General features: G+C 40.8%; 1 protein-coding gene across 1 annotated transcript in view; it reads right to left on the bottom strand.

The window, feature by feature from the left end:
* Window positions 1-395: 395 nt before the first annotated feature.
* snta1 (syntrophin, alpha 1) overlaps window positions 396-21,886 on the bottom strand; it is a 35,427-nt gene continuing 13,936 nt past the window's right edge. Inside the window, exons 3-8 of the mRNA XM_037100866.1 lie at window positions 6,596-6,791; window positions 6,084-6,273; window positions 5,750-5,880; window positions 4,467-4,663; window positions 2,996-3,183; window positions 396-2,032 (exon numbers count right to left, since the gene is read on the bottom strand). Coding sequence (XP_036956761.1) covers window positions 1,940-2,032; window positions 2,996-3,183; window positions 4,467-4,663; window positions 5,750-5,880; window positions 6,084-6,273; window positions 6,596-6,791 — 995 coding nt within the window. The 3' untranslated portion in view covers window positions 396-1,939. The remainder of the gene's footprint in view (window positions 2,033-2,995; window positions 3,184-4,466; window positions 4,664-5,749; window positions 5,881-6,083; window positions 6,274-6,595; window positions 6,792-21,886) is intronic.

Below are 21,886 nucleotides of genomic sequence, written 5' to 3'. Positions count from 1 at the left end.
ATGCAAAAAGAAATTGCAGAATTGCGGAGGTCACATTACACGTCACACTTTCATATTTTCTTTTTCCTATACAATGGGAGAAGCTTTAACTGGTGACTTACTAATCTGATCAACATTTTCAGGTCTATACTTAAAGTAGCATTATGTCAAAAATTGGCATTTTGTGTGATGCACCACCGTCCTCTGATCTGTAACCATCTTCCAGACGTAATGTGGGTGCTAACTGCAATCAAAGCTCATTGCGTCCAACCAGTGCTGTCTTGAAAACGTTGTATGTTGAAGTAAACATGTTTGAGTGTGTGTGAGTGCGACAGAGACACCATTCAGTGAATATAGGGCATCAAAGAAACACATTAAAGAAGTAAAACTGTGATGTCAATAAAGCACACGCATGGTAAACAATAAAAGTTAACAAAGTTTATTACATGTTTATATACAAACAACCCTGCAAGGCACACCTTTGTTTAAATAAGAATATACAATACATTTTATTCTTGAAAGCAAACAAGGTTTAGGTCTGAAATATATATTAATACAAGTCTGCTTAGTGTTGGACACAGAGAGAAGTTGTGGATGTTCAGTTGACAAATAATAAAAGAAGAAAAAAAAGACAGTCAAAACACACTATGATGTAAACAACTCAACATCGTTTTTCCGGTAAGTTATCTTTAAATGTTGGTTATAACGTGTACAAAATAGACCATCTGTGCTCTCTGATGAAGCCCCTCCGTCGTCTCTCGTGATTCAATCACAAAGTACAGACGAAAACACTGTACTGTGTTTATCTAAGAGCTAAACTCTGCACCTTTATTGTAGCTTATCCACACAGGAGAAGTAGCTTAGCGAGACTGGCACTCTTTCAAGCAACTGTCATTGATTATGTGACAACCTTTGTCAGTGCTCTTGAAAACACAAGAGCTCTTATTTTGTACTTCAGGTGGGCTGAAATTAAATGAAACTGCAGAGTCACACTGTCTTACTTAATAAGGCCATCCAGAGGGGGAGGATTTTCTTTTTTTGTTATGAAAATTACAAGTTTCATCTACTTTATTGGTTATGCTAAAACACAATTTAAAAAAAAAACCCTTTTACAATATACTACTGTTAGTGATGTCTCTTTGTTAGGCCATGGATTATGAGAGCACTTTAAGGAGAAGGAGAGACAGAAAATAAAAGTGTATTTAGCGATAAGGAAAAATAAACTGTATATGATTTGGCATTTGGAAATTGTCTTCAACAAAAAGGCAATGTAGCTTCTTAAAAGGAATTTCACACAAAAAACAGCATATCGTTACACTTGTGTTCTGTGCATTGTTCAGTACAGACGATTGATCATGTAGTGATCAGTCATGTCATTCTGTCACTCCACTGAAGCTGCCTTCATAAAAAAAGTGTTTGTCCAACATCAATCAGGACATTTGTGAAATAACTTTTGTTATGACTGCTCACAGCACATAAAGCAGAGATTGAAAGATGAAAGGATGCTTGTGACAAAGGCCTGCCGTGACTCATGAAACAAAACAAAACTGAACAATGGGGGGAAAAAAACATGAAATGTTTGGGACTTCAAGCTTAGAAACATTAAGATGCAGGCTGTCATATTCACACAGTTTGCCATCATAAAGTGTCATGACCTACTGTAACAGATTTGACAGATGTCAGATCCCTTAAATGGCTGCTAAGCCATCTGTAAAAACCTCTCCTCACCTTACGACTACAAGTTCAACAAAGGTCCATCAATTTTGCTGTTTTGTCTTCATTCCCTTACGAAGACCAGGAAGTACCTAACCAGAGATGACCGTTTTAAAGGCCTATTGGAAGGCTGAAAAGAAGGTTGGTCAGTATCTTTTCCTGGGACACATCCACTGGTGTTTCAGAGTCGTCTGGGCTGTGTGTTTTATTGAATATTCCTATTGTTGATTTTTCTGGTTGACCATTATCATGCCAGAAGGCCAAGTCGCTTGACCTTAGCAGACAGGAAAGAGTGGATGATGAAGACTATGGTCTTGGGACAACAGTGAAGGTCCAGTTGCTAGAAAAAAAATGATAGGAGAGAAACAAATGTGGAATATGAGCTTTGTAATACTGTACATCACACTGATGGACGCATCCCAATTCATTACTTGACCAAATGAAACGAGAGTAAACAGGCTAAATGATAATTTCTGTGTGTGTTACAAAAACAAACAAGTTGTACTGAGTGAATTGCAGTTAAGTAGCAGTTAATACTAGATTGCTCTGGAGCTTTCACCTGCTTGTCACAGTCCTCATCAGCACATAATGTTTATTTTATACTGGAGTTGGCTTATATGTTGACTCAGATGGCTCAGACTTGGCCATCTCCATGACAACCGAGCAAACTCCATCCACTGATGTAAACTGTTGAGGAAATGTGGCTAAAAGCTCCCACAGGGCCAGTGAACGGACCTTGTGTTGAGATAATCATCTCAAAATAACTTTTATTACTAAATGACAGTGTTTTCCATTCATCACTACGGTGGCCTGCCACAGAATGATTTGTCCTGCCTCAGTCTGAGGATGTGAAATCCACACGGCCACAAAAGGTTGTTTAGTGACTATGTGTGAACAGCTTTACACTGTGTTGTGTTTCGCAGGCTTTGTGTGTGTGACTTTTTTTTGCCATGTTAATATCATTTGTGTCTGTTTATAACCAAACTGTTGACTAAAACAGAAAATCACTTATGAGAAAAAAAATGTTTTCACACATCTAGTCTCTTCAATTTGCTCGCAAATTGCATGACCTCTGCGAAGGTATGCACTCTACTGAGTGTCATTCTAGTTTGTATAATTATTTAAAACGTATTAAGTACTGGGCATTGTGATTGACATTTACCCCAAGTGTGGTTCTCAATTATATTTCCTTCGATCACAGCTGTTATGTTTGATGACAACAATTTAAGCTAACTTTGATACATATAACACAACAGGAAGATTTATTAAACAGTTCTTGGTCTAACTGAAGACAGTAACTTACAATCTCAGCCTCCGGGCCTCCAAAGTCAAGGAACATCATGCGAACTCCATCGTCTGAGGACATTCTAAGGCGCTCGAAGGGCTGCTGAAGCAGAATACTTTTCCTCACACCCATTTCTTCTGTGAATAGTGTGAACCCTTCATCAATGTGAACTCCCAAGGTACACTCCTTCCCATTCCAACTACAGACTGCCAGGGGAGAAAACGAAACAAGGGTCACACAGAGGTGGAAGGAGAATGTGACAATTTTACATGGCGCCTAAGCTGAATGTTTGGGTGTTGGTACAGAGCCCAGAATTCCTGGCTGTGTCTAGGTGTTCAGGATAAATAATGCTTATTGTTAAGAAAAGAGAATAGGTGTTAATCTTGTTAATGGAACACTCGTCCTAAATACCAAAATAGAACATTTTAGGTTTTTATGCTGAAAGTCTGCTGCACTACTTCATGCTACCAGCAGAGGGCAATATAATAACATAACTACTCTCCACTGTATGTTAACTGGTGTCTCTCTCACAACATAGGATTAATGAGTTTCCACAAGAAACTTCGATGACTAAAATATGGAATCTGGATCATGAAAGTAATGAGCTGTCCTGTTACTCAGTGCAGGTGTGAACTCATCATACACCTTAAATACAGCTGTACTTGAAACAAAAAAATGTTTTATCTCTTCTCAAGCTTTTCATAAAACTCTATTACAAAAAGCCATCTTTCTAAATCCCAGTTCAAGTCCTTTATGAACACGCAGCCAGAGGAAATCTCCAGAGATTGAGGACATTATGCTAAAAAGAGCAGTCCCCACGTCATTGTGCAAGAAACAATTAACCGTAACTCCTAATCCTGCTTTGTGAGACAGACTCCTATTATGCTATTATAGGGAGATGTTTGTGTCCCTGTTGAATAGAAACCCTCGTCTTGCTTTGGATTAATCAGTATTTTTGACTCCCAGCAGATCGGAATTGAAAATACAGGCATGTGTTACTGCAAACAAATCTTTAACAGCATCAGAAACACAACAGCTAAGATTTAATTGCACTATGGAGTGGAAGACTTGTCAATAAATCTTAGAGTGACAGCAGTGTCTTGTTTGGAGCTGTGGAAGATGTACTCTCAATCTGAATCACTGTTTGGGGGGGGGATCTTATAGAACAACAAAGACCTGCCCTTTACCTTATTATTAGTTAGTTAATGCTTACACAATAAAGTGCCTTTGTTTCTGATTCTGTTTTGGATTTTATACAAAGGGTGACCCCAGTGGGAGTCAAATCTCGAGTCTTGGTTGTGTGATTCTCTGCTTAGGCGGGGACAAGCAACAACCAAAGACAATCAAATATCAGTTCTTGCCAATTCCTTGTGCCCTCTGATAGTTTGGTTCCATTTCAAAATTGAATTTTCTCCTTGTAGGTGGAGAAAACTGTGCAGCGAGAAGTAAAAGACAGAACTGGGAGTTAAACAAATCTCTGGGTCTGTACCCGTGGTGACCTCCTTGATGAGCTCAGCAGCATTGTGGCAACCCTCCACCAGCAGATGAGTCCAAGTGGACAGCTCCTTGGCAGAATCCACTCTGAACACATGGGTCTCCACGCCTTGCTTGGTGCCAGAACGCAGGCCAAACGAGAGGTCAGAGTCCAGGAGAGGAGAACTTTTACCCGGGCCGGAGTGGACCAGTCTACAAGGGAGACAAGAAGAATGTGGATGAGAGAGAGGGCAGTTGAGGTGGGCCACAAGAGCAAATGAAGGGGTATGCATGTGTGTGCATTACAGAAGAGAAAAGTAAAATGTGGAGAGCACAGCAGTGAAACAAGGGAGGAAAAACATATGACTCATAGGTTCTGGTTCCACTAATGTTTTCCAAATGAATGTGATGTAATGGGCTGAAAGTCCAACAGTCCAGTTATGGAAAGAGTGAGAATGTGCTCTTTGACTGGGCCAAAAACAGCAACGGAAAAGGCCCATTAACTTAGAACTAGGCTGCTCGGGACATTATTACATTAAGTGTATTAAATGTATGTGTTTGGTTACATGAAAATGCTTTTGGGTAAGACAGAGAGTGAAGCAGAGAGAGCACAAGTGTTTTAATGTGTAGTTTAGTCAGGGACACTGTCGTCACAGATTTAACCATTTAATGCAATGAATGGAAATATGTTCATGCTGGCGCTGATAGCTCCACTATCCCTGGATTAGCTATGCAGAATGCTAAGCCAAAACAGGGAGCATAATGCAGAAAATCTCTGGGGTATACAAGAGTGAGCCCAGAGCGAGACACTGAATACCATTTTCAGACTCTGAGCCACAGAGATGTGGGACAAAATATTGATACGCCATGATATATTGCGCATTCACTGATGCCATATATCAATATCTTTATCAAAACATGCAGGTGCACTGAATTCCCCTGACAACTGGACTTTCCAAAGTCACTACGTAAAGACTCCTCTTGGTGGAAATGTCTGTAAACGTAATTTACATGGATTGAATCAATACAGATTTTTACACAAATCTCCTTTGAAACTTTTCAGCTCCTGAAATGTTCTGGTTTTTGGCAGCAGTGTGTGGCAGCATTTGTGTAGCAGGGATCTGTGAGCGGAGAGTCATATTCAAATAGACCAACTTTTTTGTGCAAATGGGTTGTGATTGGTGTGTGAATAACTCGGAACTATGAAACTATGACTACTGTGTTCTGTCTGAACTGATACAAAGCTTCATTTCTGCATATGCTGTGCGTGTGTGCATTTGTAGGCATGTGCGTATGAACCTGGTAGCAATGAGTGGGTGACTCTTGGTGGGGCTGCTGAGGCTCTCTTTGCTTTCAGGCAAGGACGGATACAGGAGCAGGTCTCTGTCGGTCAACGCGGCCAGTACTGGTCTCTCTGGACCCTGGGTCACCTGCACACAAGCACGTTTGCAGCAGATATGAAGAACTCATTGAAACTCATATGGTGCTATATTTCTGTATGCTGCATGCACTTTGTCTTAGCCTCAGGATGATAGGAAAAATCTCAAACTAGCATTGAATATAAAGACAGAAAACCACTACAACAGCACTGCCGTATGCAGTATGAACCGTGCACATCTGTGTTCCTGTGTACCTGCTCTGTAATCCAGCCCAGATGTTTGACCTCCATGCCAGGCTGCATGGCCTTCATCTCCTCCTTTACTCGGGGTAAAAGGTTGGCAGCACCGGCCTGGATGGCATTGTACCAGGACTGGGCCATGGCTGGGTCTTTTGCTCGCAGGAACACAGAGTTCTTTCTGTTGGCTGAAATCACCTCGAAATACCTGGCAGATGAGATGAGAGGAGGAGGAGAGAGAGGGGGAGAGCAAGAAGCAAGCAGGAGGACAAAAAAGGAGACGGGAAAAGGGGCCAGTTAGAGAAAAAAAAGAGACAAATGGCAGAGAAAGAGAGAAAAGCTCGAGGGGTGAAGAGAAAGTTTTAGATATTAACAAAGAGAATATGTATGAAAGAGGGTCCTTTAACAATCTCTCTCTCTCTCAGACATGTTATTCAGGTTCAGCTGTCATTTTTTTTTCTTTCTTAAAAAATGTATCAACTGAAAATCTAATATTTCTTAAAGGTGAAAACTTCTAACATATACGGTACCTGTTTTCTGTGTCTGGAGGGCACTGTTTTCGTGATACCTGGCACATCTTTAGCGGGATGCTGCGGGGCTCCTTCAGCTCAGCGGGTGAGGGCTCGGTGCCCCTCTGAGGTGTGGAAGGGGGAGAGTCCCAGGGGAGTGCAGCCCCAGGGGACCCCGAGCTTTTAAAGAAGGCCGACATCTCCTTGATGTATTTCACTGAGGCGGAGCAAGAGGGAGAGAGAGAGAGAGAGAGAGGGAGAGAGAGAGAGAGAGAGAGAGTTAGATAAAATGGTCAGGCAGAAGAAGTAGGAGAGGACAGAAGAGGGAGAGAAAAGGAATTTGGGAGATGAATATGGAGCCCTCAGGTTCAGAGATGAGTTGAAAGCTGTAGCAGCTCTTAATAATGGCTTTAAAAAGGTGCAGAAATTCATGATGAAGTCGGTCCCTTAAGATTCCTCAGCTACTATATATAGAGTTCGTCGTGCTCCTTCATGAAGAACATCTATTTTGTAACATGGAAAATATAACCAGGTGTTCTATCCTCTTAAGAAAAGTAAAACTGCAGCGAGTTTGTTTTACAAAAATGGAAAAACAGCGTTACTTTATTTTTGTAATTTAGAAAAGATAACAATACAATTTTTTCCCCTTTAATGTATCACATTTTATTTGGATGATTCTGGCAAGGACAGGCACAAACTGGAGGCAGAGGTGGGATGTGATGTCCTACAGCACTGCACTGACACTTTGCGGCATGAGTGTTGTTTTGGGGAATTCTCAACCCAAATTCAAAAATCTTAACATTTTAGATTCCATTCATAATCCAATGGAGCGACGCCTATGAGCTTGTTCAATCGGGCAACTCGAGCAGCGCTGCTATACACATGTGACATGCCCCACTCTCAACAATCATCTCTCAAACGCGGCATCACTATTCACTGCAAAAACTAAAAAAAAACTAAAAAATAACTTTCCGAGTCCCAAGCACAAAAGCTTCCCAACTCTCCCTCTGATCTGTCAGTGCCACTGCTGCCATGCTCCGGTGTTGCTGCTTTTCATTCCAGCCCCATCACCACTCCAACACCCAACTTTACTGGGGGGGATTTCAAGATGTTTTGCTCATCATTCCCCAACATCTCTACATAAACATCTGCAGGGAGCGATGATGTCAGAGCCTTGATGCCAAACTCTGAGCATGTTTTGCTGCTATGATAAACATTTTAAACCTGAGTTGTTTGACTAAGATGATGCAATCAGAACCCCTTTTTTTAATCTTCTCGCAGGTGTTGCCCTTTGGGGACAAATAATTGATTGAATTGGGTTAACGTAATCAATAATGACCATTGGTCTTCAGAGGGTGTTCATGCTGTCACACTAATACGAGTCAATATAGTCAATGTGACTGATTTTCAGTGTTGAATCTTCCATAACTTCAGATAACAGAGAACATTGCTACACTATTCACTATTCTAGTTGTGTCATTCTTGTCCTCCCTTGGGTAGATTTAAATTAATTATTAAAAATATGTTTCTTCTCTTCTTTGTTAGTTTCTACCTAACTATAGTGGCCAACATTATTTCATAACTAGTGTGCAATTAAAAAGAAATGGCACGGTCTTTCAATTTACAAAGTCCTTATCATCTTCATAAACCTCACATTTTGTTCAACTTTGATGACAATGTCAAGTATCCAAGAGGGCCGTAATGATAACATTTGAACCTTTTTATTTTCTATCAAAAAAATTCAGCTTTTGTTTTGCTTCCAAATGTCTATAAACTGTTGAAACCCATAATTACACAAAAAGATACAGAAAAGGGGGGGAGAGGGAGGATGACAGGAAATGATAGAGAGGGAAGAGCAACAAAGGACCCCAGCCAGTTTTGAACTGGGGAAGCTGCAGCCCCAAACCCAAAGCACCATAATTACTTTTTTGTGTTCTGTTGTTGGCAAATTCATTTGTGATACTTTGCCACATTGTCCAGCTCTACTCCGCACACTACTCTTTTTCAATTCACAGTTTTACCACACACACACACACACACACACACACACACACACACACACACACACACACATGCACACAGAAACACACACGGCCTCAGCTCCGGTCCAGTAGGCTGTGGTATGGGTTTGGCAGGAGTAGCCACTGCTAGAGTAAAAATAGCCCCGAGGACATGGCAAGGCATGGGGCTGAAGCCTGAAGGCAGAGCTCTGGTTTCACTGGGCAAGTGTGAAGTGCTCTTCTTGCATAGTACAAGAGGCACATAACCAGAGGGCAAACTGAAGAGTCGCAGCACACGACAACAGGAGTGAGAGAGGGGGCTTTCGCCACTCCCAAAATAGAGCTCCTGCCAGCCAACCAGCCAGGCAGGCAGGCAGCCATACCTTCATTTTGTTAAAACATCCAGCAGAACATCATATTGAGGTGCTGTGAAGTGGCTCCTTCTCTTTTATGCTTTTATTCACTATAAACAGTTTACAAGTCATTCAAGTTTGTGCTCCTCTCTTCCATCAGGAGGTGGCAGAGTGACTCAGTGATTAAAGTGGAGGTCAAGACCTTCAGTCCTTACAAAGATTATTTGAGGAACACACCTACCGACTGACTGTAAAGCTGCTTTCAGACATTAAATCTGCAACACTGCTGGTTTCATCTGTACCTTTTTGCAATGGCATGTTGACTCGCTTCACAGAGGACACGTCTGCTGCAGATGTCGTGCTGACGCGACTGGCATCCAGCTCGTGAGAAGAGGCATCACAGGAAGTTGTGTATGATGAGCAAGGCAAAAGATTGTTCACTTGTTATCTCGTCCTTGGCGCGACGGAACAGCAGTTATCAAATTTCAGTGTCAGACCCAACTATCTCCAGACAGTTTTATCACAGCAATGCACCTCATTTGGCTTGCAAATATCTGTTTTCAGTCTAATCTGCCACTTTAAGAAACTTCAATGCAATCACAAACTGAACTTGGTTCCAGTGCTAGGCTATATGAAGAAATGTCAAATGGAAATTTGTGCGATGAAACCATGTGCTTTCAATGACAAAAAAACTGCATTCGTTTACACATGGGCAGTGTTCAAAATTAAATGTGGCATGGTAAGAAAATCACCAGAACAATGTTTACGGAAAAAAATGCCTCACACCATTTAGGGCAGAGCATTTAGGGATTACACTACATGTCAGAAGGGGGCTTAAGATGCTGCAGAAAAGGGCATGACCTAAATGCTGACAACTATAAACATACCGTAGCTCCTCTGAGTCAGCCGAACGTTCTCTGTATTCCCGGCTGCACCTCTTTTTCCTCTGAAAACTCATATTCTTTCTCAATAATGTTGGCCTTGATCTCCAATCTGTCTCTAATCTTTCCATCTGTCCCTGTCCTCTGAGATGAGGTCAGTTTCTTTTCAATTCATCTGAGGAAGAGGATTGTTTCAATATCTGAAAGCTAAAAATGTCTCTCCATTAAAGGTCAAATCTATAAAGAATCACTGAGAAGACTGACTCGTTTTTAGTAAGAGTACTGAAACTTGATATTAAATACCCGCCTCACACAGTCCCTGTCTCCTCGCATCTCACTCACACGCTTAGAGTCTGTGATGGTTTAACTGCATCCTTTTCATGTATGCATGGTCCACCACCATGGGCGTCCTGGGACAAACATTTACGACACACACAGTCTGGCTTTAAAGCAAACACTTGCTCACAGGCTCATTTGGGTAAGCACCCACAGAAAAACACACACAAATGAGCAGACAGAGTAATACATGTCCAAAAACACATTTATAGCGTTGTGCATTGAGTCGCTTATGCTCAAATTCGTATTGTTTTTTTTAATTTTTTTTTTTATGTGTTCTTTGACAGCGTTTGTGATTTAAATTATGTCTGCTTAGATTTTATTTTGCCAAATTTTCAGGATGGTTCCTAGCATTTAAATAATATTAACACTTCTGATATTCAACACGGCAAGACCAGGACTGATCATAGCCTCTGAGACTGACAGTTTGACGACAGGGAACACTGCCGCTTGGCTAAGTCAGCTAATAGCATCACCACTTGTACAAGCTGAGTTCTACACTTGCTGCTAACAAGCTAACTAGCAGAAAGTAAGGATATCTGTCCATCAGGAAACACTGTAAATCACTGCAAGTTGAGGCAGAGCAGCCAGGGGACATGTTGTGTTGTTGTACAGTAATCTGTGAGATTCAAAAAACAAACACAAATCTATTTGATTTAATGGGAACTTTAAGGTCAGCATACACACTCACACCGACCTCCCATGACCTGAATGCATTTGATGCTTCTATCAAAGTTTATTTCTCCCTTTCCTACTTGACAGCTTCACTTGTTTACTCACCTCATTTACACTATGCAGAATCAGCTGGATGTGCATTTGTAGACAAAACCAGACGTATTGGGGATGTGCAGACTGGGAACACGTATCAAGCAGCAAGCAACCAATATGTACCAGCTACGGCTTTGAAGTAGCTGTCAACTTGCATGCGTAATGTTTCATGGAAATGAGCTTCTGTCCATTTGTTCTTGTGCCAACCCATTGATGTTTGTACCATTGGGGTAGCCAACTGCTTCCTTGTTGCTGGACCAAGGCCATTCAAAATTGATGTGGTCACTCTCAATATGGCAAGCGAAGCCACAAGACTGGGAATGATAATGGGACTGTCTACATTATTGTTTCAGGTAGAAGCCATCATAGACGATCGACCTTGTGACTGTACTGAAAAAGAAAGATTTCTCAATGAAGTGCTATTGTGCAGCCAGGCAAGTAAAGACTGGCATTTGATGATAACTATGTTTCAGTTGTGCAACCAGGGCCACCCAAGGTCCTATTCAGGTACTGGCCACTAGAGGGAGGCCAGCAATAATCATCCTAATATAAGCAATGAATATCAAAATGTGTTTTGAAACAAAATAATCAATATTACATATCACAGCAACAAAAATATTCATTTTATTTTTTGTTAATTAATCAAAATTTGGCCTGCACATGAAAAATGTATAGATCTAAGCTACCTACTAGCTTAATGTTGGGGTGGACTTCCTTGCTATACCAGGACCTGAGCATAAGTGCTGGAAAAGAAAGGAAAAAAGAATAAAAACAGAGAGGCTGACAAGAGCTTTTGACCCAAATAATAACGCAATGATGCACTTTCGTTAAGTCAGGTTAGATAGCTGCTCCCAACCAGGCCATGGGGGTTAACGTTACTAAGATGCTAGCTAAGATGTGGCTAGCATCAGTGAGGGAGCCACCACCACCCGCGAGAAAGAGGTTCATATCGATGTCGAGAAGCCCAATCACTGGACCTTTTCAGGGGCCCGGCCCCCTCTGTGAGTGGGCTTGCTTGCAACTACAGCTTCACTCCTGAATAATCTAAATTACTTATAAACTTCAAGTCAGGAGAGAGAATTCAAGTACAGCTGTAGGTGCTGGCATGCAAACAGTGTTCTATTCTTGGTGGTCATTACTCTTCATTATGTAAGACTGGGTTTATGTCTGTGCTTCATGCTGCACAAAACTGCACAACAGAATAGGCTGGGGGAAATCACCAATCACCGCAGGTATAAGGCCATATTTACTTTTGTAAAGAGGCTTTACTATTCTACAATAAACGGATGTGGAAATGATCACATTGGTGTCTCCCAGATTAGAAATGTCAGGCATTAGCTGTGGTCCCTCATATCAAATCGGACCGGATAGCTTTCAAACAAAGTGGTGAATGGAGAGGAGGGGAAAGAGGGATGGAGTCGAACAGGAGGAGAAACAGAATGAATGGAAAAGAGAGAGGGAGAGACGGAGACATGGAAAATAAGATTGAGAGTAAGAATAGAAAATAAGACAGAGTGAGACAGGCAATACAGAGAGACCAAACATACAGCTAAGCTCAGCCAGAAATGTTGCCATGAATACCAGTCGCGGCACATTCAATACAGAGCTAAAATTAGCTGAGATGGCACTGTTATTACTTTAGCTTATCTGGCAGCCAGTGAAACTACTTTTGTACTGCGTGTGTGCATGTGTGTGTGTCTGTGTGTGTGTCGAGTGTATGACGAGTTTCTTCGCTTCTTCTGCAGAATCTGCCACTAAGCTCTCCCTGCTAAAGTCTTTACATTGGACCTCGCAAATCCTGACCAGACATTTTCAGCCAATTCTGTTTTGACACAATTCACTTAACTGTGGTTTGTGAAGCATTCTCCTTTCCCTGCTCTCTGGACAGTCCAGATTTGCCAAAGCTGAAGTTTAAAATTCCAAACTGCTCAGCCAGTGCTCTCTATTCTGTTGATTACCTTATATAGATACACACACAGACATACCCACGTCACTTCAACCTAACCCTCTTCCTGCATCCGCATGAACCTCTGATACTTGAAGGATTCTTGGAATTAATTCAAAAGGTATACAATCCAAACACTGGCAGGTTAATGTAATTGGCAGTCAAGACAGCTGGCTTGTCTGAAACAATGCTCTAATCTAAACACCGACCCTTCCTAGCCCCCCCCCACCACCACCACCGGTTACCGTGGGAGCAGCTGGAATGTCACTGGCCAGTCATCGACCTCAGAAGCATGCTGTTGGCTCTGTAAACCATGTCAGACGAAGAATGCCCCAATGTAACACCACCAACGAGGAAAGATGTCTTGGGCCAAAACAACATCATAAATAACTATGCAGCACTATGGAGAACTTGCTGTTTCTTATTCAGTGCTTTGAGGTCATTCGAGGTAAAGGGGAAAAAGCCATAACTGAGCCTAATGAGCTAATCTAAATCTAATCCCAACTAAGTCTGCTGATCAAAAGTAGACTGTGTGGAAAATTGGGATTTTTAGATTTGGATTGCGCTAAAAGGGATGCAACTACATATATATTGAAAATAGATGTTTCATTTTACGGATTGAGTAAGCAAACGTATGCAAGCAAACCAGTACATGTGCACAGTTAAGCCTGACCAATCAGCCAATTTTAGCTAATTCATCATTTATTATTAGCCTATACATGTTGCCATAAAAATAATCCAAAATGCAACAGATATTGTATATTCAGACCAATTTAGAAAAACTGTTGCAAAAGTTACCCCATTTAAGTATAGAATTCAACTGTAAAATGTCCAACTCATTATCTAATAACCAAATTTAAACTTCCATTAAATTATCTTTATTCAGACTTGCAAGAAACACTGTGTTTCTGTGTACTTGATGAATGACTGTCCCATATTCACTCTCCTTTTACTGTAAACTTCGGATAGAAATCTAACTTTTGTAGCTGCTAAATACTTGACTAAATTCATCAGCTAGTTGTTAAGCATCTGAAAGACTGCTTTGTGACAAAAACAGCCGCCTGTTGCATCTGAATATGACAGCGATGAGTGAGGTGAGTGTTATGTTATATCAGATGTGAAACCGAAACAATGACCTGAATGACAGGACAACTCTCCATAGAGATAATTCTATGGGAAAATAACTTTTACACTATAATTAAGTCAATAATACCCTTCTATGTCATATTTACTAGTGCAGTGCCCATTCATAACATGTTCTTCGACACATTTTATCAGGCTATACAAGGGGTTTACAAATCTAGTCTTAAGCCGCCTGAACTGCTCTCGGACTCGTTGGGGCTGGCCTGATTATATCAAACATGTTTGAGATTTTAAATTTTAAATGTGGATAATTACACTGGCTTGTGATGGTGCTGCCAAACAACAGTTAAGATTGTAGCCTTTGAGGCTTATGTACAGTAAGCTAACATACTACTGTTGACAGAAACTTAAAATCCCTCCTCCAGTTCTCACTGAGGAAGAGAAAATCCATGTTGACCTTGTCTCCCCACTCATCCAGACTCCTTTAACAGTTGCTAAACTTTTGCTTTAACTGCTTTTGCTTTTTCTCAAACACTACAACAAGTTGTTGCATTACGCTAATCTCCACTACGTTTACATCTGCTTCCCCATGAGATCTAGTGGGAGAGATCACGTGCCATGAAGGCAGAATGCTGAAGCCTCATAGCTGCCGCTGCACAGAGCAGTGTTCCCCTTTTTCATCAAAATGTATTAACATTGAGCATGTTGCCTGCTCAAATATACTGTACTTCCTTGCTTCTTCAGCACAAAACATGCAGTCTGTATATTGTATGAACAATTCTCAAGATGTGCAAAAAACATACATACATACATGCATTGAGACAACCAGTATGATGGAGCAAGTAGAAAAGTGTCTATTTATGTACAGTATTTGTCAGCAATTCTAACTTATGAGAATTTTTTTATCATATTCATTATCTGTTCATAGCAGCTTCCACTTGGTTGAGTAGTTATAGTTATATATTTTTGTCAAATACATTAATAAACCTTAAAATCTGATTACGACTGCGATATTGTGTGTTCTAAACCAGTTATTAAATGTTTGTACAAAGAAATTCTACACAGAGGGAAGTCTAGAAAGTAGAAAGTGATACCCATTAGTCATTTAATCAATTGATAGTGTTAAATATGCTGTGTAGAGCAGCTTTCTAATAAAAAAAAAAAGTGTGATTGGTAATCTCGCATATCAATCTTAACAAACTGCAGAAATGCATAGTTGGTTTTCTGCTCTAATATACCAAACTGTCAAGTGTTGTCGATGTCTGTTCTGAGACATGCGTGTACACGTACAAATAAAAAAATTGTGTACGTTCACGCCTCCTTTCAGCGATCGCGGTGAGCTCATGTAAGGGTTTATGTGTCCCCAGTGTTTCGCTGATTAATGTGTGTCTCTTTCTGGAAGCGTCAGTCAGTCGAAGATTTCCCCTGTTCTGAATGATTTAGATAAGTTCATCGTTTCTATAGCCCATCTCATTAAAACCATGGATAAATGCCAACCTCTGGGAGTGTAAGGTATGGTACGAGAGAGTGAGAGAGAGGGAGAGAATCAGACCTTTAAACTAATTCACATACTGCCAAAGCACAGATTTGATTACTTTGCATAGTGTGTCAGGAGAGTTAATTATCCTAATTCAACAAAGTGAAAGTGAAGGAAACTTGAACAGGATCTGGCAGAGGACAAGAACAGAGTGAAAGGGAGGTTCAGCTGCAGACGTTTTTCCACTTCACTTTCCAACATTCTTTTTTTTTTATCTAGCGTCTGGGGATCTGTTTTCTGCCTAAATTGCAAAAAAACCCTACATTTTTCATTCATAGGTTCATGTATATTTGCTCAGTGTGATTCAACATTTACAGTCCTGTTGTAACGAGCCAAATTAAAGTTAAATCATTTGCTTCTCAAAGCAAAACTGACTTTAAATCAATACTGATACAGTTTATAAATGTCACTCAAAACTTAAGGTAGAATGATGCATCAAATATAGACAATATTGTGGGTTATTATAGTGTGTGTATGATTTCCTCAGTAGCCATGCAGAAAAGTAAGTGGTAGGCTAAAAGTTGACAGCAAACAATAAATTCAAGCTGGCGGCTACATCAGCAGTTTTTAGAAAAGCTGAAAAAGTCTTATTCAATGTTTGCTTATTTGTTTGTGTTCACGTAAAACTCATTTATCTAGAATAATGGCCTCATGCACCTTCCCATGCCTATTACCGCCCCCTTCCTCCATCCCCAACATGCCAATGCTGTACAATACTGTGAGATGGTTCAGTGGAGTCTGAGCCTGTAATGAAGTGAGAGAGTGGCACAAAGACTGGGCCACCAATTTATCAGGGGCCCCCTGGATCAGGACCGTGGAGTTCAGAGGGGGCCTGTTAGCCAAACTTGACGCCAGAGAGGCAGAGAGGGTCTGAGGCAGAGTTGTGATTTAATAAAGCCATGTTATTTTGGGGGTTAATCCAGTCCCTCGCAGAGCTGAAGCACAATGTCCTCACGGGCCAGCAGCTCTGAAGGAAAGAGGAACCAAGCTTTGTGTCCAGAGGGTTAGAGGTTTCGCAGCAGGGATTCAGGACACAGACAGCTACAGTACACCACAAACTACAGATACAGATGAGTGGTGTGGACAGTGTTGTCCAGTGATATTTGGATTCAAATAAACACGCTGTAAATTGCCTTTGACGCTCTTTTTAGTATGTTTCGTTCAAATTATTTTCCAAACTCTTAATGTAGGAATGCAGAGTGGCAGCATGTTAGCAACACTGGATTAAAGTATTGACATTCATTTCATTTTAAGGAAAACAAATCAGCACTGTATACTGCTCTGACAACATCAGTTTTGCATACTTGTACACTAATAACGTGAAGAACAGACACTAGAGGACAGCAAAACTATCTTGGCATGATATAACTACATTTAATACATGTCCCACTGCACTGGATTTTCCGCAGGAAGAATGTTTGCCTTTCCTGAGCGATGGCCACATTTGTGATTGTTTACTTTAAAGAATTGGAGCACCAGATGGGTTGGATCCATTTCTCAGACAGTGCCAAATGCATTGTTAACACCATGTGCCTTCTTGTGTCTTGGGAAGACCTATACAGGTGCTAGAGGCACAAAAACACAAAAATGATATAGTACGACTTAGCCCCTATGTGGTGGATAAGTAGGAATAGCAGACTTATTGTTTTTCAACTGTGAAAAAGGCCAGTGCAGGGAAATGGGGCAACAACATTATCTAGGTCAGGGTAAAGAAAGAATATAGAACCACATATTTTAATGGCGCTTGAATAAGTGGAAATGTAGTCTCAGCATTATTTTTAGACATAGCTCAATTTACAATAAAAAAGTTGGGCATACGTTGAATTTTTATAGGTGTGTATTCAAGTGTGTTTGTATGTGTTGCCCTCAAATATGCAGCTGTGAAATGTAAGCAGACAAGAGCTGGCCAGCTTTCTTACTGTTAGCAGCAAATGGAAAACGTAAAGGCAACTCTGCATTGCATTTATTTCCAAACCCATATTCACAAATTCGCTCCCTTTCCTCGGTTTCACAGACAAATCGTCTCATCTCGCACAAAAGGAAAAAAGAACAGAAAAAAAGAACTTTTATCTCCAAATGAGACAGCCAAGGTTGAGTGAAGGTTAACTGAAACACACAACAGTCAACTGAACCACAAAATTGAATAGATTTTGTAGCCAATTAAATCAGATTTAATGGACCTGTGCTCCGCACTGAACTACTCGAAGAAACGGTTCTTTATCTAGATAATGATACATCTGAAATCAAGGGAAAAGCCTTTATCTCTTTAACTGTTAAATAAGTCCCCCCCCCCCTTTTTTTGGGGGGGGGGGGGGTTAATCAAGACTATCAGAGCCGAGAGGAAGCTCTGCAAGAAACTGGAGGGATGTGGCTGAGAGATTCAGTCAGGCTTCAAGGGGGAAGGTTTATTTTCAAAGTAATAATTATACTGTCACAGGAGTGAGAGCCAGAAAGTTTTAATTAGGTGATAAAAGTACATGCATGTCATCGGCACGACTGTACGTTCTCGTAGGCAGTTATGGCATCACTCGTTTTGCTTAAAGCAGCACCACACTGTTGGAGTCATCCAGTAATGCAGTATCAACACTGGCAGGCTCACTTAGATTTCCCTATGGGAATGATTTTTGAGCAGATAGAATAAAAAATCCTGTGAAAAATTTGATCACTGTCAAGTTTACCATGTGTATTAATTTTGCACCGTCTCATCTGAAAAACCCATGTTTGATTTTAGATGGTCCACACTGGAGTGCTGTCACATGCAGATGCTCTTCTCAACTAGCAATTAAATTTGACAGGCAGGTCAAACGAAGAAAAAGGATATGTCCAATCCAGGCCTTTAAATTGGTCTTCCAGTTGTGACAGAAGTAGTTTTATCTGTAACAGATAACAGAGTAATATTGTGTAATGGACACTACTGTGTACGTTTTTAGCTGACATATTTCATTAAGTGGGAGTGAAAGTCAGCTAAGCAAGGAATGTGACAAAGACAGCAGACTGAGCCGCGATGGCAGAGGACACACCAGTGACTGGACCAATCCAGCATGACAAACTGTATGGGCAATGTTTGGGGACAGCGTAAGAAATGTACTAATCCTGCAGGTCGGACTTTGAAAAAGGACAGGATATTCATGCTACGGAGTGCTTCACAAAAGCCACTGATTAAGTAGAACCATGAATAACAATGGAGCGGATGGTTTTAGGTGGCTTTGGACTGTACGACATCAGTGATCACATTAAGTTGATTGCATTTCATATTGTGCGAGATGGGCATAATAAAAATCTTGGTAATAAGCCTGTGACAGACTATAAATTCAATGTCAGTTCATGTGTTGCATGCGCTGAATCGTAGCACAGCAGTTTAAATTGAAGAAAGTACTTGAAAACATCATCCATCAGTGTGGTTCTTATGTTCTGAAAAGAAGAATTTCATGCTAAATGTTTGTCACCTCGAGAAATTTGTAGCAGGCTGTCTTTGGTTGCTAAAGCTCAACATCATCCACATCATGTCTCCCAGTGCAATCTAGGGTTGCAGCGGTAAACTTTACCCTGGTGTGAAACTTGATGATTATCATACCATTGACATTTGCTTCACAAAAAATGTATATCTCAGGTTTATATCAAGTTTCATCTCTGCCAAGACATTACACTGTGAAATAATAATGAAGAATTAGTTTGACCAAAACCCCCTCTGTTTTCATTACATCAAAGGTCATTGGGATGCACTATATGTATCAGACCGATGAATTATCTGATTGACACAGGGATCTTTATATTACCAACTTTTTATCAGTATCTGTGAAATTTTAGGTGATAAGAAGACGGTTCAGAGGGAAGGGATGTTTAAATGCAGCAAATGTTAATAGAGCTATAGAATATTAAATCATCCATTTCCGCCAACCACTCTTGGCCTTTCTTACCCTCTGGTGTGCATAAACTACAGGCTAGGAACTTCTTTTTAAAATACAAAATGTGAAATTACGGCCATTATATTGGTAATCGGCCTAGCAAGGAAACAGGTCATTATCTGTTATCAGTATTGACCCAAGAAAATCCATATTGTTCTTATAATTATAATAACTGCATACCATGAACTCATGAAAGTGTGATATTTCATTATTTGGTTATGATACCGTGAAAATCTCATGCCGTTGCAACCCTAGGCTGCCCACATAGATTTTCATTTTTTCTTCTCATACAGCCCAAAAAGGGCCTGAAGAAATCAAAGCACTCCTATACACACAAGATGGTCAAACAAAGAGCTGTTGGAAAGAACACATTAAATCACTGGGCCATGCTGCTGCCACCCACCAGATGAATAGATTAGCTAAAACACAGAAACAACAACTCTCACATCTGTGACTGGACTGAGGCAGCTTGGCCCAATGGGCCCCACCAGAGAATTTTGAGTTGGAAACTGTTAATTAAGAAAATCACACTTGCCTCCCTGGCTACCTGTCTCGCATGGTCCAAAAAAGCATATGGGTCACCCTCTGAATTACCAGTACAGGTAGAAAGTAGTGTTTGTGAGATGGGCATAATGCTGCTTCAGTAACAGAGCCTGAACTTGAACAGAATGAATTTCAGACAAAGACTGAGTCGGCAGCACACTGTGTCCCAGTGAGGAGCATTAAACCTAAACTCCCCAAAGTCATTACATTCCATAAATCAGTCATTTAACCAGACTTATATTGGAACAGGAAGATAAGGCTGGAGTATATATATCTCTGCTGGCCTTGCTTAAAAAAGACTATATGGTATGTATCTTCTCTTGAGGGGCTACACTCACACATGTCCTTGAAGAGCTTGATTTGAAGATTATATACGAATATGATTTTTTGCACCCAAAGCAAAATGTGACTCATTCTGCCAGTCGACACTCTTTGGCCTTCTGAAGGACTGTTGTCCCATCTTTATATTAACATCCCTGCCAGCCTTAATGTAATATTATGAACATGATCAGTGACCATCTACAGTTGCAGATGAAAACACAACAACATGTAAAACAAATTCAAAGAGTTTGAAGCAGGGGGAGGCACGAGTAGTGTGCATTTGTGTGTCGGGGAGAGAGAACGAGAGATTAGGTTTGGGGTTAGCTCTCGTTGAGAAAGCTGACAAAGCATCCTCCAGCTAACACTCACCACAGACACAAATGAACCTCTTCAAATCTAATCTCACCTCAGGCACTCCTGAAACACAATCCTGCTTGTCTATATTGAATTTCCACATTCTGACAGTTTTAAAGCAGTATTAGTGCACTTGTTTCTAGAGCAATGATGCAGTCAATGAAGTTGCATTTATTAAATATGAGTGCAGCCACCGTGTACACATGGTCCTCTTGTCAAAAGCTATGATACAAATCTGATTCAAAATATAGCCTGCATCAAATGCATGCTTTGACAGTGTACAAAGATTCTTTTAGACTGTTTTGTGTCGACACATTGGACTTTGTACAAAGTTGATCAATAGCTCATGTTAACATACTGACCAACAGTCCAATGTGGCTATCAAAAAATCAAGAGACTTGATTCAGCAAACAAGACATGTCCACACAACACATACCATCCCAAGTTTTAGACAAGGGGAAGAGTGTAACTGTAGAGCTCCCACAACTAAGCCCTCTTAATCCATGTGTGTATGTGCACTGAGCCTGAGTACAACTACCTTAATGAAAAAGACAGGACAGCAGTGTCCAGAAATGTCTTGGCAGAAAAAGCTAGCTCTCTCTTACACACACACTCTCTCTTATGCTCTCTTACGCTCTCTCTCTCTCTCTCTCTCTCCCTCACTCTCTCTCCCTCTCTCATTTTGTCCCTCACTCCCTCATGTGCACACACATGTACGCACTGACAGACATGCGGACAATGATGTCCCGCTGGATAAACCATGAAATTCTTCTGAAATCCTGGCTAACACCCTCACCAAGTACAAAAAGAGACCTAACTACAACAAGACCATCATACTTAATCAGACCGAGGCCAATCTGTACTTTTTAATGGTCCACTTTAATCTTTTTAAGTGCCTCATCATTCATACCCCCATGTTGCCCCTCTCTTATGTCAGGTAGCTTGCATGGAATCACAACAAATATATATTTTGCATTCAGGTGCAGCTGGTCAACATGTTGTACAAACTAGCATCGTTCGAACATACCACAGCCTTCAGCCACAAATCTCTAAGGTCATCCATTACATTCTTCCCCTGCACCAAGAAACATGGTGTTCCAGCACTTTTGTGACTCCTAGGATACATGAATAGCATTCACACATACACACAGACATACAGCTGCCCCCCACATTCACACCTACCTTATACCTCAGTGTACTGACCTGTCATTTGTAGCCTATGTCTTCTTCCTTTGTACTTTACACCTGATGTGTGTGTGTGTGTGTGTGTGTGTGTGTGTGTGTGT

Source organism: Acanthopagrus latus, chromosome 6, assembly GCF_904848185.1.
Source record: "Acanthopagrus latus isolate v.2019 chromosome 6, fAcaLat1.1, whole genome shotgun sequence".
NCBI classification, from domain to species: Eukaryota; Metazoa; Chordata; class Actinopteri; order Spariformes; family Sparidae; genus Acanthopagrus; species Acanthopagrus latus.
Note: the sequence above shows the minus strand (reverse complement) of the source record. Positions and strands in the feature narration are given on the sequence as shown.